This window comes from Chiroxiphia lanceolata, chromosome 21 (genome assembly GCF_009829145.1).
Source record: "Chiroxiphia lanceolata isolate bChiLan1 chromosome 21, bChiLan1.pri, whole genome shotgun sequence".
NCBI lineage: Eukaryota > Metazoa > Chordata > Aves > Passeriformes > Pipridae > Chiroxiphia > Chiroxiphia lanceolata.
Window position 1 is genome coordinate 7,893,845 of NC_045657.1, and position 17,831 is coordinate 7,911,675.

The 17,831-nt window shown below is 49.9% G+C and overlaps 1 protein-coding gene across 1 annotated transcript in view; it reads left to right on the forward strand.

Moving 5' to 3' along the window:
- The window catches only part of LOC116797283 (astrotactin-2-like), a 191,255-nt gene that overhangs the window by 126,384 nt on the left and 47,040 nt on the right, over positions 1 to 17,831 (forward strand). Inside the window, exon 7 of the mRNA XM_032708670.1 lies at positions 7,546 to 7,713. Coding sequence (XP_032564561.1) covers positions 7,546 to 7,713 — 168 coding nt within the window. The remainder of the gene's footprint in view (positions 1 to 7,545; positions 7,714 to 17,831) is intronic.

Here is a 17,831-nt window from a genome sequence, read left to right on the forward strand (position 1 = left end):
CAGCACTTCCCTGTTGCAGACTCAGTGCCACGTCTGGCTTGCCACAGACCCTGTGTGTTTTGGATAAAGCAGCTGTGTTTGGGGGCAGCTTTACAAATTGCATTTTATTTCATCAGCTCTTAATCACAGGGTCACCTCAGTGCCAGTGTTACAGCTCGCTCCCTCTCCTGTGCCTGCTTGCCTGGCAAGAAAATGTGAGCAAATGGCTGCAGTGTCACCAGACATGAACTCTAAATATTAACATCAATTTATGAACTGTATCAGCGTGGATCAAAGGGATTCCAAGACGGTTTTACGGTGTGAACGCTCTTTGCATGAAGAACTAATAAGATCCTGGAGGCTGAAGTACATCATGTTTTTACTGTGGCTCTGACAGCCTCGGGAACCTGCGCTCGGCTCCTGCTCGTGCCGCCCGGCTCCCCCAGCCCTGTGCCTGCCACAGGCATTCCCAGCTCCTGGGGCAGCTCAGTTCACAAGGGAAGCCAAATACCTCTGCCTTTCTCCTTTGCAGGATTCATCAGAGCAGAGCTGGTGTTGGAATTTGGATGGTTTCAGCAGCAGCTTGTTCAGAGCTGGGAGCTGTTGCATCCTGAGAGGGGCACGATGTGCCCATCCCCGGGGAGGGGGCATCTCCTGGTGCCTGGTGAGCTTTACCAACACCATTTACCCTCTCCTTTGGGAGGGATGGTGAGGGAAGACTGCAGTAAGGAACAGTGTCTTTGACCAGCTAACCTACTCCATTCCATAGATGGAAAGATGCAAACATTCATACAGCTTCCTCTAGAGAGGCAGCAGAGGGGCAGGCACTGATCTCTGCTCTCTGTGACCAGTGACAGGACCTGAGGAAATGGCTGGAACTGTGTCAGGGGAGGTTTAGGCTGGATATTAGGAAAAGGTTCTTCCCTCAGAGGGTGGTTGGGCACTGACCAGGCTCTCCAGGGCAGTGGACACAGCCCCAAGGCTGCCAGAGCTCAAGGAGCGTTTGGATAATGCTCTGAGGGACAGGCTGGGATTGCTGGGGTGTCTGTGCAGGGCCAGGAGTTGGAATAGATAATCCTTGTAGGTCTCTTCCAACTCAGGATATTATTGCAGCATGGTGGTGGCTCCATTTTGGGAAGCTTAGGCCACTCTGGCTTTTGAACAAGAATTCATGGGATACCTGTGGCATCAGTGGTGCAGCAACTCAGTGAGGATTTTTGGAGGCTCTATATGTAGGAACATGCTACATCCCTGTGTTGCTCTCCCAACAAGTAACATTGCTGATGTGCAGCCTCTCAGTGAGTGGGTGGTAGCTCACCTTGGTCCCATGGATATTAACTTTGCATGTGCTGCCTCTTGGTTGTGTTTTCTGCTGTCCTGGGAAAATGTTTGGTCTTGGTACTGGCTGGAAAATCTCAATTCACACACACTTTGTCTCTTAAAGCTTATCACAGCTCTTCTCTACTTTGTGATGTGATTAGATTCAGGCTGATTTTCCCTGAACCCTTATCCAATATCTGGAGAGCATCACTGCAGAAGAGCCCAAGGCTGCAGCGTGGGAGTTGGGAGATACAGAGCATTAAGGAGAAGCTTTTCTTTAGGAGTGTAATTTCTGTCTGAGCCATTGCTGGCCCAGATGCCTGCTGAGGGCAGAGATGTGCTGTTACCAACACCTCCACAATTGCATTGTGTAATACTGTCATGGGAGATGTCTTTGCAGCATGAGCTTGACCACAATGCAGGATGGGCAGATGCCATCTCGCTTGGGTTTGGGAAAAGTTGGCTGAGCCATCCCCTGCTCCATAAACTTAAATACATGTGTTGCTTGTCAGAAGCTCAGCCCGGGCAAAATCAAGACTGACTGCCAAGAAAACCCAAAGAAAGAGAGTCTGTCAGATTTATCAAGAAAGTGCAATTTAATGCTTAAAATGTGCCCCTGCTCCTCCCACAGGAAAGATGCTTCTAGTCTGAGCTGTAATTACACACAGATTTGTTTGACTTAACTGATTTCTGCTTTGCCTGAGTGAAGAAGCTCTGGCAGGACTGATGGTGTTTTGAGGGGATGGGGGTCTCTGGGTGTGGCCATTGGTGGGTTGTGTGAGAGCCCATGGCCGTGGTTCATGTGCTGAAAATACATCCTGGAGTCAAACATTGTGTGATATGAACTGTGTGTGCTTCAGCTGAGGGAAGAGTGAATGCAAGGTGTGTCTTGTATAAGCTTGTGCTGTTTTAAAAACCTTAAAAACATTCTATCATAGCTTTCTGTTTAGGCATTTTGCCTTGGTCAGGAGAGAAACAGTTTGAGAAACAAGGTGAAGTGGGTTGGCCTGCATTTTAACCCGGTGTGTTGCTATCCCTGGATTCAAAGTAGAATACAGAATTCAGAGTTTGACTTCAAACAATTTAAATGATTCCAAAATGTCCTGGGTTTGTGCTAAGCAGGAGAGGGATGGTGAAGCTGAGCACTGTTAATCTAGGGGTGCAATCCTACCCCAAGCCCCATTTCTTTGCTTAGGTCAGTACAGGTGTGTCCTGGGCATCCACAGTCCATCTGGATCTTCTGCATTTTCTGAAAGAAATTTAAGAAGCAGAAGTTTTCATTCCCTGGGACCAGGACAGGAGAGGGAGAGCTGATCAAGGGAAAGAGCAGATAGGGGAGGAGTTGTCTCTTTGGGCAATGTTCTTTCATGTTTCACAAGTTAAAAAAAAAAAAAAAGAAGTCTCTAAAGAAATCAAATAGGGTTATTCTTTGTACCTGTAGAATGAAGCAAGAGTGATAATTCTTCCTCTAGTGTTTAAAAAATATCTGTAACAGGATTAGAATTGTATGATAGTATAAGGATGGATACATTAATAGCAACCTGTAGTATGACCTCCCGTAGCTTCCCAACACAATACTAATTTTAGATGAAAAGGAGTTTTGTTGGCCAAGAAACAGCAAATGGACCAAAGATGACAAAAAGAGCAGAGAGAGGAATAAATAGACATTCTTCAAAAAAAATTACGTTTTGATCTTTTCCCTTGAAAAGAAAGAGAAAGGAGAAGCCAAACCCTTTTGGCTGCTTTTGGGTGCTTTGTTCTTTTCCCTTGTTAGATGTCTCTTCTGAGCTGTTTCATCCTGTTGTGTTCTGGAAAATGATTTTTGAAATGTCGAAACTTCAAGCCTCTTTTGTCATGGCTTAAGCAGTTCCCCTGAACTTTGAAGGAGACCCCAGCATGAGCGACAGGAACTTCTGATGCTGCCTTAACTGGACCAGCTTTGATCAGTGCTGGAGAAGGAAGGGGGTGGGGGGGAAAACAGGCATAGAGAAACCCAAACAAATCAATGCCCCGAGGTGCTGGTGGACCTCGTGGGGTCGTGAGGGGGTTGTAGCTGTGTACTGATGTTCTCCATAGCACTGCAATGCAGCTCTGTGGCGTAGAGTGGCTCATAAAGCCAATGGTTCTTAGTGGATATGTCCTACAGTGGGATTTCTGGGATCAAGGAGGTGGTGGTGGGCGGAGAGTTGTCATTTCATTGCTGTATTCCCCGGTGTGGTTGATGGTTGCTTTACCCTGGGACCCAAATGTCTCTGGTTTAAGGAGGATCTCATCAAGCTTTTGAGTGAGTGGGAAGCTCAAAACTTGTGTCTAGGAGGACACCTGGGGGGGGATGAGGTTGGCAGCAGAGAACAGCAGCGTGGATGGTCTCTCTGGATGTCTTCAGAGAGTTTCTGTGCTGGAATCTGCTGCGGGAACTGCAGGCAGTGGCTGTAGTTGTGCTTCAAACTGGGCATGGGGGTGGTTTGGTAGGGTCTGAGGTCCTCAAGAAAGGTTTTCAGAGGGTACTTTGGAGCAGGGTCTACTACCCACTGCCTCAGAGGTGTGAGCCCCTCGAGTCCCCCATCATCCCATTCCCTCCTCCATCGTTTCCCTCCATCCAGAGACTGTGTATTGGGGAAAACAAACCCTGCTGATGTTCCTGGCAAGCTAAAGGTGATTTTGAAACAGCTCTCCCTTAGAAAATGTTTGTTGTCAGTAGATTCTAAAAGGATTTGTTACTCAACCTGCCCTTTCTGAGGTGGTTTTGATTTGTGTGCAATGGTGACTTTTGAAAACTGTTTTGTGTGTGCGGATTCTTTGAAAATAAAGAGAAAAATTGTGTGAAAAGGCTTTGAAATAGTCAGAATTTCAGCTTTCAAAATATTTGTAGAATGTCTTTTGCTGTTATTTATTTCCTAGGCAAGCTATAAAGGGATCAAGACTGGGATGTTTGTTTGTTTGTGTTTTCAGTGGGAGCGAAGGTGATTAGAGTGTCTGTCTCAAAATCTTACCCAGCTGAGCTGCCACACACTCAGCTTCAGAGATGTGAGAAGTTTCCTTGCTGGAAGTTGTCCCCTCCCTCCTCCTGCATAGGAAGGAAAGAAAGTGTTTACAATTAACTAAAACCTTTGATTTCCCCAGGTTTGGGGGCGGGGGTTTAGGCTGAAGTAGAAACGCCTCCATTTTACACTGAGCCTGAATTCAGGAATTTTGGATTCAAGTGTTTTAATTTCTGTTTAAAATAACCCCAAACCCAAAAAAACCCCCAGAAAACTGATAGTGAGGATTATTTCTCAATCAGACTTATTAAAATCAAAATAAGTAATTGATCTTCAAAATACCAGCACTTCCCTTGTGTAAGTTACAGTTCCATTATATTTGGGGAGATCTTTCTGTGTAGAGAATGTTGCAAAGCTTTATCAGTTTGTAAATAGTTTCAAGCTTCCCAAATTTGTGGTTTTACATGGACACCAAACTCGTGGTGAAAGAGAAGTTATTTGCTCCTGGTCAGGTGTCACATTTTGGTGTGGATTTAGGAAGCACTTTCATGAATTGATAGTTATTGGGGTTTTTTTATACTGCCATCAGCAAAAAGGCTGGGTTTTCCAAAGGAAATGAAAGTTTAGCTGCAGGGCCATGAATTTGCTTCCTCCTCCTGGAGCAGCTCAGAGTGTGGGGCTGGTGTATCCAGAGAAGGGCAGCGGAGCTGGTGAAGGGTCTGGAGCACAAGTCTGATGAGGAGCAGCTGAGGGAGCTGGGGGAGCTCAGCCTGGAGAAAAGGAGGCTCAGGGAGGACCTTCTTGCTCTCTTCAACTGCCCAAAGAGAGGTTGTGGCCAGGTGGGTGTCAGGCTCTGCTCCCAAGCAACAAGCAATAGGATGGGAGGAAATGGCCTCAAGTTGCACCAGAGGAGGTTTGGGTTGGATACTGGGAAAAAATTCTTCACAGAAAGGGTTGTCAAGCCCTTGCACAGGCAGTGGTGGAGTCACCATCCCAGGAGGGATTTAAAAGCCGTGTGAATATGGCATTTGGGGACAGGGTCTAGTGATGGCCTTGGCAGTGCTGGAGGAATGATTGGATATGATGAACAAAAAGGTCTTTTCCAACCTTAATGATTCTGTGGTGGGGAGCTCTGGAGGTGACTCCTCTGTCACCCACCTGACCTTGGGGCCCTGCCCTCCGTGTAGCAGCTCCTGGGCCAAGATGCTCTGCCAGCTCCAGTCACCTTCATCCTTCTGAATACCAATGATGTGATTGCTTCATGTCTGGTTTGCTTTTGTTCCTTGCAGGCTGGCTGTGTTCTAACTGGAAGTGGGGTTCATTAAGTAGGGATTTAATCAAGAGCTGGTGGTTTCGCTCTTCAGTCTTTGGGTGCAGAGGGAGTTGTCTGTAGCTGAGTCTCCAAACAAGGCGTACGTGCTTCCCAAGCCTCCCTCTTTATTAGAGAGCTGCAAAAATAAGGATGAAAACAAGATTGACAGGCTACTACACAGGCACGTACACGTAAATAGTAAACACTCCCGGAGGGTTCGTGTTGCACTTCTGTTTGGTAAAAGAAACCAGCAATTGCTATTATTGGCATTTAAAACCATCTTTAAAAATTCACGGAAAAGAATAATTAGACATAAAACCACGTGGCTCTAAGATACTTCTTTGTGCTCGGTGTTTTGCTCCTTTCCAGTGGTGCTGGGGGGTTTACCCAGCGATTTACTGCTGCCATTGTCTGATTGAGATGTATCCTGCAGCCTTGGCGGGGCAGCCCCTGCCTTGCAGTGTCTCCAGAGCAGCTGGATCCTGGATGTCTAATTTTCCTCTGCTTGAACAGTCAGTAGCTTGGCAGCCTCCATTGGCTTTGAGTGCAGGGATGTGTCTGTGAATATGTTTATGGTATACAAACACTATGAGTGGTGAAGACTTGCATTCATGTGAAATTAGGGCTCGGATTTGTGTGGTGCTGAGATCTGGGGATGCCTGAAAATGAGGTCACTCACTGGGATGCTTGACTTGAGGCTTTGCTTGTTTTATCCTTTGCGTGGATAACGTGGTGCAGGATGAGGGTGAGAAGGGCTCCTTCTTGCTGAAGCATCAGGGATCCTCTTCAAAAGGAGATTCAGATTTTGTGTTCAAGCAGGTTCATGGGGGGTGGTCACTGCTGTGGGCTTATTGTCCTGCTCTTTTAATCTCTTGGCTTTCAACAAGCTAAGATCTTACGTGGTGCTTATAAAAATGTTGTCCCAGTCCCACTCAGTGGCCTAAGCCCTAAAGTTTCATGAAGGTAGACCCTGGATCTCTAAACTTGCTATCCTTGGGTAATCACTGAGGAGGATTTGAATCTCCAGACAGTGGTCACAAATTTTGCTGCTGTTACCAGTCCTCACACGTAGTGGAAAGATGTCTGTGGGTTCCTGGGCTATCTGGCAGTTCCCCTTGCCCACTCCTCCTTGCAGGTTTCTTCTGCCCTGTTTTTAGAGGCTTTTACCCTGGTAAGTTTTGCAAAACACCACTTAATGGCAGAGTTTTTTTGGCTCCCCTCTGATCTGTGCAGCACTGCTATGGAGGCAGTCTTATAATCAATGTAATTGAAGATCAGAGTTAATGAGGACCTCTGTGCCTGCAAAATCCCCCAAGCGATGCTGGGCCTCAGATGTTAGATAAGGAAATGATTGGGCTGAACTGAAAATCTATTTGGCTAATTAGATGATGCATATTCCCAGATGCTGGTGGGGAAAAATACATTTTGCAAAATAAAGAAGCGTAAGATTTTGTAAGAAAAGATTTTTGGCAAGAATTCACTTTTAACTCTCAGGAAAGAAAGGGTGAGGGGGTGTCTGGTACAAGAAGATGTGTGTCAGGCCAATTCACTCACCTTCAGCTAAAGAAGAGAAGTGGGAACAGCTCATGCTGCTGCTGCTGCCCATCTATGCCCTGAGCATCCAGGTGCCTTGTGGACACTGTTTCCATGAGCTGGATGCTCCAGTCTTATGGATCAGAGTAATTGCATTGGCCCACATTTCTACAGAGACGTGGGAATCAAATCCCAGTAGTGTAAGGGTAGGAAAACATCTGGGCAGAGGAGTTGGTGGACCATTAACTGTGGCACATTCCTTTGGAGAGGAATGGTCAAATGAAGTTCTTCGGGTCCAGGAGTTGATGAACTCATTATTATTTGCTGATCTTGATGTCACAGCACCTGCTGCAGAGTGTTCTGATACTGGGCCAAAATGCATTTTACACTCACCTAACACACTTTTTTCCCTCTCTCCAGGCAGCAGCTTCGTTGTGAGCGAGGGGAGCTATTTGGACATCTCTGACTGGCTTAATCCAGCCAAGCTGTCCCTGTACTATCAGATCAATGCCACGTCCCCCTGGGTGAGAGACCTCTGTGGACAGAGGACCACTGATGCCTGTGAGCAGCTCTGTGACCAAGACACAGGTAAGGGAGGCCGGGGAACAGTGAAGACCTTGGAAAGCTTGGGAGAAGGTTTGTCTCTGGGTGTTTTAATGCCCTCTGTGCTCACCTCTGCTTTAGCCTGGTGGTAGGCACAGAGGATTGAGAGGTACCAGCAGGGTCACACAGTGGTGACCCCCATCAGCAAAATGTAAAGAAGATGGGCACAAAATGGGGATTTGAAAAGGTGGATCTACGAGTTCTTTGGTGTGGCAGCTGCAGGCGTGTGGAGTTTATCTGCTTCTAAGTTGTGCTGTTTTGCTGTGGGGTTGCTGTGCCCTGTGCAACAGCCAGCACTGCTCTTGCTCACCGATGGATCACCAGTCTCACGGGATGCCTTCTGTTGCTCCTGGCTTTTTCAACATCTAAAGAGCACCCAAACCCCCATCTCCTTGCAGAGGTGACATCCCAGGTTAGCCCTGACTCTCCGTGTGAGCCGCTTCCCTCATCTCTTAGCAATGAGCTTCTTCACTTCATGTTTGTGTATGAGATTCATGGCTGCAGATAAGGATGTTGGTGTCTGGTTCTGCCAGGAGGTCTGAAGGATGGCTCAGTGGAGCAGGCTTTTCCTAAGCCTCCCACTGCCACAGACCATCATTAAGACACAGAAGTCCTTCAGAGTCATGAGTGCCCCATGGAATGACAGGGGCGACCCTGTTCTCATCCCTCCCTGCTCAGCTGAGATGCAAATGTGGAACTTGGTCTCATGAACTCATTTTCCTGGTCAAGACAATGTTCTCTTCTTAGTATTCCTGTTCCTCAGGGCTTGTCTGCACAGAGGCACTGGCAGGCATGGCTGGAGCAGAACGATGACGCCGGAGAATTCCCTGTGTAGACAGCCTTGGGCGTCACCTACAGTCCCAAGGAGGGCTGGGAGGTGACAGCAGCCACCCCAGCAGATGGAGACCGTGCAGGAGGAGGCTGTTCTCATCCAGATGTCACAGAGCAGAAGGATCGTTTCAGACACTGGCAAGATGCAGCCACCTCAGCGGGAGGGGGAAGATGCATTCAGCTGTCCCCTGGCTCAGAGGAGGAGAGAAAAACTCTCCCTCCAGCAGCAACCACGGGGAGACCGTATGGAGCCAGACCGTGACTCCCCTGTTGGAAGAGCCCCATGGCTGCACTCCCCAGCCCCAGGCCCTCCTTGGCACTGAGCAGGGCTGGTTTAATCCTTGCATGGCCTCTGCTGTGAGGAGCGGCTGTTCTCCCGTGCCGGCCCAGCTGCTGCTCCCGCTGCGTCCCCAGCTCCTGGAGCAGCTTGTCGCTCTTGCTGGACGCCCCACGCTTGAGCAGGATGTGTCAGATCCTGTTTGCAGGGAAGGCAGCGATGCTCGTTAGCCTGGGAATCGCTCTGCTCAGGCACTGTCCTGGATCTGAAGCTCGCCAGCTGCTCTGCGGCTCCCAACCCTGGTACCCATCCCCCTGCTTACCCGTGGTGAGGGCAGAGCAGCCTTGAGCTCAGCCTTCAGGTCCCTCACCTGAAATCTGCCAGTGGGTTTCTTCCCCCTCTCTCCAGTCTGGGAGTTTTCACGTGGATAAAACAGAATCTTTCTCCTGTCTGTGCCAGTTGGATCTGCATGGATCGAGCAGGACTGGCTGATGGGGCTGCTGATCTTCATAGCCTAAATCTAAAGCTCCCTTAGGAGGTCCAAACTTCACAAGACCTGAGCAACCCCCCACTTAAAACTAGGCCTTTGGAAGTACCTGTTTGACACCCAGGCCCAGGATGTAGCTCCAGGCACCACATAAGTTCATCACTGTTGACCAGCCTTTAACTGGTGAGAAGTTTCCACAGGAGACTGGGGGCAGACTGTAACCCCATGATACACTGCGTGTGCTTTTAGATTCATTTTTATTGATGTCATTCTATTTTTAAGGGTGATTTATTTTTATCACCATGAGAGAGGCAGCCCTGTGGTTTTACTGTGGGACATAAATCCTGAATTTCAACCTTTTCGGGTCAGGGATTTTATCCTCTCTCTGAGTATCCCGAGAGATGGATGCTGGGGTTTCCCCTGTCCTCTGTCTTCTTGGGCTGGGCAGAGCACTCATGAGAAGGATGGACTGAGGTTTGTCCTGTCTAGAGGATGAAAGCCTCCCCTGTGAAGAGCAGAAGAGCCAGGGTTCCAGCACATTTATAGCTAATCTGACTTCAACTTTACCCTTGGAGCCACTCTCCATGGCAGTGTGGATCCAGCCTGGAGATCCAATGTGGTCTCAAGGCTTCTTTGCTCCAAGGTGTAGACAGACCTCTGTGGGTAGGACCCATCCTTAGTGGAAGTGCCACTGGTTCCTGTCCCACGTTTGGACAGAGAGCTTCAGGTCACATTGAGATTGAAACTCTCACCTTTCCCACCACCTCTTTTAGGTTGGAGTTTTAGGTGGGATCTGTCCGTACCATGTTCTGACTCGTGACACCAAGTACTCCTTCAGTGCGAAGAATAATCCCCAGTGTTTCAGGGGCTCTGAAACACTAGGAAATGCCAAGATCCATTTTACTTGCCTGACCTTAATTTGCCTTCCCTCACGTCTCTGTCGTGCGACTCAGTCTTTAATGAAGTGATTGCTGCCCCCCTGACAAATTTCAAACCTGTGTTGCAAAGCTCATCAGAGCGTTTCGAAGGCAGCACCGACATCTGCACATGAGCCAAATGTCGTCTTCCTCGTCCCTTCTGCCTTGGAAGCGGCCAGGCTGGTTGGTCTGACAGGACTGCAAATACAGAAACAAGTGGGTGCTGCTGGGGGACTCCTCCCTGCAGATGTACCGGGCTGACCATGCCCCAGGTCCCTCCTGGGGGCAGGACGTGCTCCTCGGCTGGGGAGGTTCAGCCAAAACGCCCCATCCTCTTGGCAGGTGCTGCCTGCGCTGCTTGAGACGAGAGCAGCAAAGGTTTGTTGTCTTCTGGGACTTGCTGTCTGCACTCTCCATATTTTGGACAGATGTGGGGAGCGTTGCCGGTGCCACTGCTTGTACCACACACTGGGATACCTCTGGGTACAATCCAGGAGTGCTTCTTCTCTGGCCTCTCTTACCAGCACCGGGAGCGTTGATAAGAGCATCTCTTTGCAGCAGCATATGCAAATCCTGATTTGTGAGCACAATTACCTGCTTTGTATGCACAAAACTGATTCACTTGCACATTCTGTGGGCATCACTGAAGAGACCTGCTGGAGAATCGGTCCCTCAGGGCCAAATGCTGTAAGAAACAGCCTCTGATTTTGTGCTGTCAGGCTTGCTGGAGCAGTGGCATAAATGAGATGGATAGCTACCTTGATTAGCAGGTGCAAATGTGTTGAAATTTTTTTCCCCATCTACAAATCAGGCACTTCTTCATCAAAATTCTCTCTTTGCATCCACAATTGGTGGCACCCCCAAAGCAATAGGCAGGGGCTTGTAAGGACCAGATGAAATGTGGTAGCAAAGGGTCTTTTCTGGAAATTGGCAGGAGAGGGGGGGGAAAAAAAGGTTTCCATCATCTTCCAAATGGGCCATTTTGTCACCACAGCCACAGATGGTGCTCCTGTCTGGGTAGGGCAGGGATGTTGTGGGCAGGAGACAGATGAAAGTAATTTTTAAACAGAACCATTTTTTTTAAGGCAACCTGTTCAGGGGATTTGGAGGTTGCAGAGCTGAGCATGTAAATCAGGAGATGACCAACCTTGGCGAGGGTGTATTTGTGTTTATGAAAACAGCCATTTCCTCCTATAGTTCAATTTAATATCATGCAGGTTTTGTGCACATCAAGTAATATTTGTTTGTTCTTGTGCACTTCTGCTATTTTCGCTGTTGGAGGATCCCAGTGCCTTTATTGACTTAGACTTTTATAAGATGAAGTTCTGTCTCTCCAAGGTATGGAGTTTAATAACTTGGTCAAAACCCATGTAATATACGATTCCTTTTCCTGTGGTGGCACAGCTTGCCTCGTGCTCCAAGCAGGGCAGGAGGCAGTTAACTCCCAAGCTAATTTAGCTTCAGGCTGAAGTGTTATACATAAACAGCAATCAAAACTCGTGCCTGTGAGGGGCCGAGTTAAGGTTATCTGTGCTGTCTTTACACTCTCATTTTCTGCCATTAGAGTGTTTAATCCTGCAGCTGCTAATGTTCTTGTAATGGCATTTCTGTGCTTGTCTAGAGAGCATAGGGAGGAGGGAAGAGGAATGAGTTTCCTTGTACAGAACCATGCCTGAACCTGTCTCCCTGACTGGGCCCATCCCACCAGTGCTGCAGGGAATTCTCACCCCACCATGGTCAGCTGTGGGGCAGTGCTCACCCCAGAAGATGGCACAGCAGACCACCCTTGTCCACCCTCAGCACCTCTCGGTGCTTCCCTGGATCAGCTGTGCTCATGTGCCCCTGTCAGCGCAGTGTGGGAGCTGAGCGGATGATAATGAGAATTAAATCCGTGCAGAGCCTAAACTCAGGCACAATCCTTAGAGGTTAAGCTTGTGCTTAAGTACTGTGATGGATCTGGTGAAGAGGGTGACTTGCAGCAGGGGGAGAGGAGGGATAACTGCCAAATTGACTCCAGGTTTTCCCTCCATGCTCCGTGCCAGATCAGGTGAGCAAGAGCAACCTTCCCTGTCTTGTTCCTTGGGAGCTAAACTGCTTCTATGGAAGTTGCATTTCTCATCAGGATGAAGCAGAGGCTCAGGTTTGGAAAGTGCCATCCCTGAAGGGCAAGGACAGCAGATACCAGGGGCAGAAGAGAAGCTTTTCACAGAGGTTCACCAGGAGCTGGTGCCACTGCTGCCCTTGCTGGAGGATCCACGACCTCAGCCAGAGGCCAACCCGTGCCTGAGGAGCAGCTCTCTGAAGGTGCTTCACTTGTTCACTGAAGCTGGGAATTTAATGAACTATTAAGACCATTGTTCATCCTTACCTGTGTTTAATTTTCTCTGAGTCTCCTCAAAAGAGGCCCTTGCTCTGTTATCCTGCAGGGACACATCAAGTTCTTTAAGGAAGGGGTTTGTTGTGGGGTTTTAAATCTTGATACCAACGCTGTGGCAATGTGTGTCTTGTCCTATCCCTGGCAAGCCACCACCTTAGGACAACATGTGGGGGGCAGCACAGGGTGTCCTGTGGGGAGGCAGGAGGCAGCCAAGCACAGGAGTGCCCAGGTTCCCTCTGCTCTGTTTGCTCCTGGTCTGCAGCTCCTGCTGCAGGCAGTGGTGACAAGGGGACACTGACCTTGCCAAGCACCAAGCTGGTGGCCAGGACAGCAGTGCCTGGGTGGCAGCTGCCTTTTGCATCTGCTTTTGCAGCCACCTTTGCTGCTTGATAAGGGGATTCAGGCCCTACATCCCTGCAGTGGGGAGGGGGAACCCTCCAGTCCTCCTGCCTCAGAGCAGGCTGGTAACCTGGGAGATGGCTCCACACTCGCCTGGAAGAGAGAGGGGCTTTGTGCTGTGGCCCAGCACGAACACTGGAGCAGTCAGGGCTGGCAGGGTGGGCAGCACTGTGCTTAACAGCTGTCTCTGTTCACCAAAAAATGCTTGGCCTCAGCGCCCACCTCCCTCTGCAAACCCTTTCTGCTCGTGTGCTGTGGAGGGTGGATGGAGGAGAAGCATGAGGCGGTGTTGGGGGAGCAGCTCACCCCACTGCTGGTGGGGACTCAACAGGAATGACCACCCAGCTGGAATACAGAGCTGAGGGAGGCTGGGAATGTGGTGCTGCTGCTTCCCTTCTCACTGGCACTGGGGATGCTCTGCTGGGACTGGTGTGTCCCCTGAGGGATGTGTGTGTCCAGAGAGGAGGGAACCAGAAAAGCTGGGGCCGGACCGTGCATCGCTTCAGGTGGAGAGGCAGCCCTGAAGCAAGTGTGTGTACATGCAATGCTCATGCAAGTGTGTATTTATAGCCCTCCAGGCTTCAGGAACAGGCTACCCCTCCAGCTGGGATCTGGACTTGCCCCAGGATGGTGCCTTTGCAGCTGGAACATGATCCTGGCACCGCAGGGCATCCCACCCGGACAAGGGTGAGCACCAGGGATGGAGGTGCTGCCGTGGAGCAGGGAATCACAGACACCAGCAGTGCCAGGAGAAGGCTGATGAGCCACAGCTTTGCTGCACCACAGCCAAAGCTCCTCCAGCTCCTTAAATAGAATCGCCAGTGACAGCAAAGAGCAGCTTCCCTGGGAGCACAGGGACTTTGGGAGGCTCCACTTCACGCTGTGCATTGGGCGGGTGGATTAGGGGGATCTTGCAGCATTATCACCACGGATCGGCTCTTGCCCTAATGAGCCTAACAGGATTACTTGGCACACTGGCAGTTTGTCCCTCAGCCCTGCTCTGCTGTTCCTGGGCAGAGCATGGGGGCAGGCAGGGAGGATCTGGGTGCAGCAGGATACCCTGTTCCCCCTCTGAGCAGAAGCAGCAGCGCAGTGTGGTGAGCAAAAATGGAAGAATAGTTTAGCAGCTTCCAGCTTAGATATAAAAAAAAAAAAAAGAGAGCTAAAGCCTTGAGCTGTGCTGGTCAAGATGCAGCAGGAGCTGGAGGGCTGCTGTCCTCCACATGCTGTCCTTTGTACCGTGCCTGTGCTGCTGGAGGCGGTGAGCTCGGATGTGGCTTGTGTTACATTTGTTCCCTTCAGGCATGAGCAAGCCTCAGCGTGGGCCAACCCTGAGCCAAAATCCATGGATGCTAATGCTGGCTGCAGCCTGTCCCTGCCCTTCTGCAGCTCCAGCACTGAAGCCAGCACGGGGCACAGGCACATGAGAAACCCTTTGCTCAGCTGGGCAGAGGCAGCTCACACCTGCATGCGGAAACTGGGTTGATTGTGTCGTCCCTAATTGGCCCTGTTCCTCCAGATGAGTTTCCAGATCCTTCTCCCTTTCCCAGCTGAGGGCAGGAGTGACAGACATTTCTCCAGGAGCCGTGTGCTCCCCACTCCTGCCTTTCTGCATGGGGCTCTGGATGGGGCACTGGGTTGAGCTGTCGGTCATCTCTCCCACCAGCCTCCATGGGGATGAAGGCACAGAGGAGGAAGGTTGCAGGTAAAACATGTCTGTGGTGTTTGGGGATGTGTCCTGCTGCTTCAAACAATGAGTTCACTCTCCCTGAGCAGAAACTGGCACGGAGGCTCCATGTCACCTGTAATTAGTCATGGCAGCACAGTCTGTGATGAGATGTTGTGTAAGTCAGTCAGGAGAGGGGAGTAGGGGAGGATGGAGAACTCACTGCTGTGAGTGCTTCCCATGGCCTCAGCTCCTCCCTTGCCCATCCACATAGCTGTAGGTGTCACAGGAATGTGTCTATATATTAGAGATATATAATTAGTATCTGAAGAGAGAGTGGAACCAGGCTTTGCAATAGAATGAGAGGCAACCAGCACAAACTGATGCATGGGAAGTTCCACCTAAATATGAGGAAGAACTTCTTTACTGTGCAGGTGACCAAGCACTGAACAGGCTGCCCAGGGAGGGTGTGGAGTCTCCCTCACTGGAGATATTCCAGAACCACCTGGACACAATCCTGTGCCATGAGCTTGAGCATGGATGTTGGACTAGGTGACCTCACCAGTGGTCCCTTCCAACCTGAACCATTCTGTGATTCTTTGAATGATGTGTTTTCAGAGCCTCTTGCTATGGTGCTGCTATTCCTGCTTTATTCAGAGATTTTCCTTCCCCTCCCAGCATTTTGTTTAAATGGTAATAGAACGTTGGACCTCCAGAGCTGAGCACCAGGATCTGCCCTTGCTTAAACTGAGCGAGCAGCGACCCTTCCCTTTCCTATAACAGCTGAAAATTTGCCATGGATTATCATACCTGATTTGTGGCTTATGAATCCAAAGGCAGAGGAAGGACTACACAGGCCTGTGTTTTTACCATGGACAGGGTGTGGGGTGGTGGCTGCAGAAGCAGGATGCTTGTCACGGCCGTTGGTAGATCCTGATTCATTTGTGCTGTGTAGAGAGGCGTGTGCAGGACCTGTGGAAATTGCATCCAGCTTCAGGTGTGGCTATTTGTCAAACTTGGTTACTCTGGTTGACTTTGGCTTTAACCTCAGCTCTAATCCTAACTTAGCTGCAGCAATGCTGAGCAGATAGCTGTGTCTGTCTCAGAAGCACACAGGATTTAGTGTCTCTGAACAGAGGCACTGCTGTTTGGTGGCTTGTTTAAAAACACACCCTAAGAGGGGTTAGAGGTACAGGAACCCTTGTTCCTGCCACTCTGGGCGCTTTATCAGATGTTTCTCATTCCACAGGGATTAGCCAGGCTCAGCATCCTCCTTGGCTCATCATCATGCCCAGGGAGGATGGGAACTGACTGAAAGTAACAGAGTAGTTCAGGGGGCCAAAGGAGGAGGGTGGATTCTGATGGGGAGAGAGCAAAAGCTCCTGAGAATCTCTAAGAGCACAGCAGGTTCTGCTGAGGTGTTTTGGAAGCCCCACTAGTTGTCTGTTTGTGGTTGTAGACACAGGAATAGTTCCTAAACCATCTATCCCGAGGAGATGGAGTCCCCACACTTCCAGCAGACTGCAACCCTCAGCCAACCCTGTGCTGGGAGCCTTCGTATCCAATTTCTGAAACTCTACCAAAGGGGTGTAGATCTCCCTGGAAAACCTGTGGAAAGCTGGTCCCGAGTGGTTACAGAGAGGGGCAGGTATCCCTAGTCTCTGTGCTGTGGGTGGCTTTCCCTGGAGTCCTCCTTGTCACCCGCCCTGTGTCTCCTGCCCAACCAGTGCCACCACTTGCCCTCTCACTTACTGAAATAAACCTCCCAATAAACCTCCCGATAAAGCCTCGAGCACCGGCTGTAGCTGCTGAAACTCTGAGATTGGAGTCGATAAAATCAATATTTCTGCAGGTTGATAGAGTTTCTCCTTCCGATGCCAAACTGACAGAGCAGTAAACAAGCCAGCAGAGAAAATAAACCCTCCTGCACCACAGGGAAGGGGTTCAGCACCAGCATCCCCAGCCATCGATACGGAGGGAGGCGTTGGGGCGTTGGGGCTGCCGGATGCCAACCTCTGTAGGTGGTCTTTCCCTACTTGCTCTAATTTCTGTGGCAGGAGCTGAGCGTGAGCCAGTGCCCCAAGACTCCCAGCTCTGCTTCGCCAGCACTTTGAGATGTCTCTCATTTGCAGAGCATATATTTGTTATGTAATAAGCACCAGGAATTAATGATCCACGGCACGGCTGGGGAAACTTGCGCACTAAGCACCCAAGGAAAAAATAACTTTTCTTTTTTTAAAATCACTGATGGAGCCATTAGGACCTGTGTTTTCTTGCGCCGAGACCGCCCCAGCCCCCAGGCACGGCTGAGCCTGAGCAGGGCCGAGTGCCACCATCTCTCTCCCAGCTCTTTCCCTTTGGAGGAGCAATGTTCCTGCCGCTCCCGTTATGAATCATAAGGTTAGCAGCTTTTGACAGATCATAAATCAGTGCTTCGAAGTCGCTAGGACAAATCCCAGGACATTTAATCTTTAATATTAGACGCGTTTGAGGCAGTGAATATTTCATGAAGGTGCTGTTGCATTTTAGCACATCATTAGCCGTCTCTTCCCCCCCCCCCCCCCCCCCCACTTTCCTTTTTTTGCTGCCTCTCCCTTTTCAGGCATCCCTTCCTCAAAAATATCAGCAGTTGAATCCCCTTCTCGCTCCCCCCTGACAATAAAGCTCTTTACTGTAATCCCTGTGAGGCATTTTAAGAACTTGCTTAGGATCCCCATGAGCACCAAGGCACCTGCCAGTCTGCATTTCACCGTGCTGGGGGTACCCCCCTCCCAACACCCTCCCCACATCCCACCCCTCCCGTGTTTACAGCTCATCCTGCTGCACAGCCAGGCACGAAGGGGAGAGGAGGGGAGGGAGGAAAAACATTGGCAGCAGCTTGTAGCAGAAACTCCACGTGCAAATCCAATTAATCTTTTGATTTTGCTGTTTCTTGCTCCGGGTTATGTATTTCTACGAAACACTGAATCAATTTGGGCCAAGCGCGCGCGGGTTTCTGGTGTGGGAAATGTCTTCTCTCGCTGTCAAAAGGGTGTAACAGGGTGAGGCAGCACCCAGAGAGTGGAGGGGAGCAGGTCTGAGAGACCTTTGGTTGTGGCATGGGGGCATGGCAGGGGAACTGCCTGTGGAGGACAGAGTTTGGGGGGTTC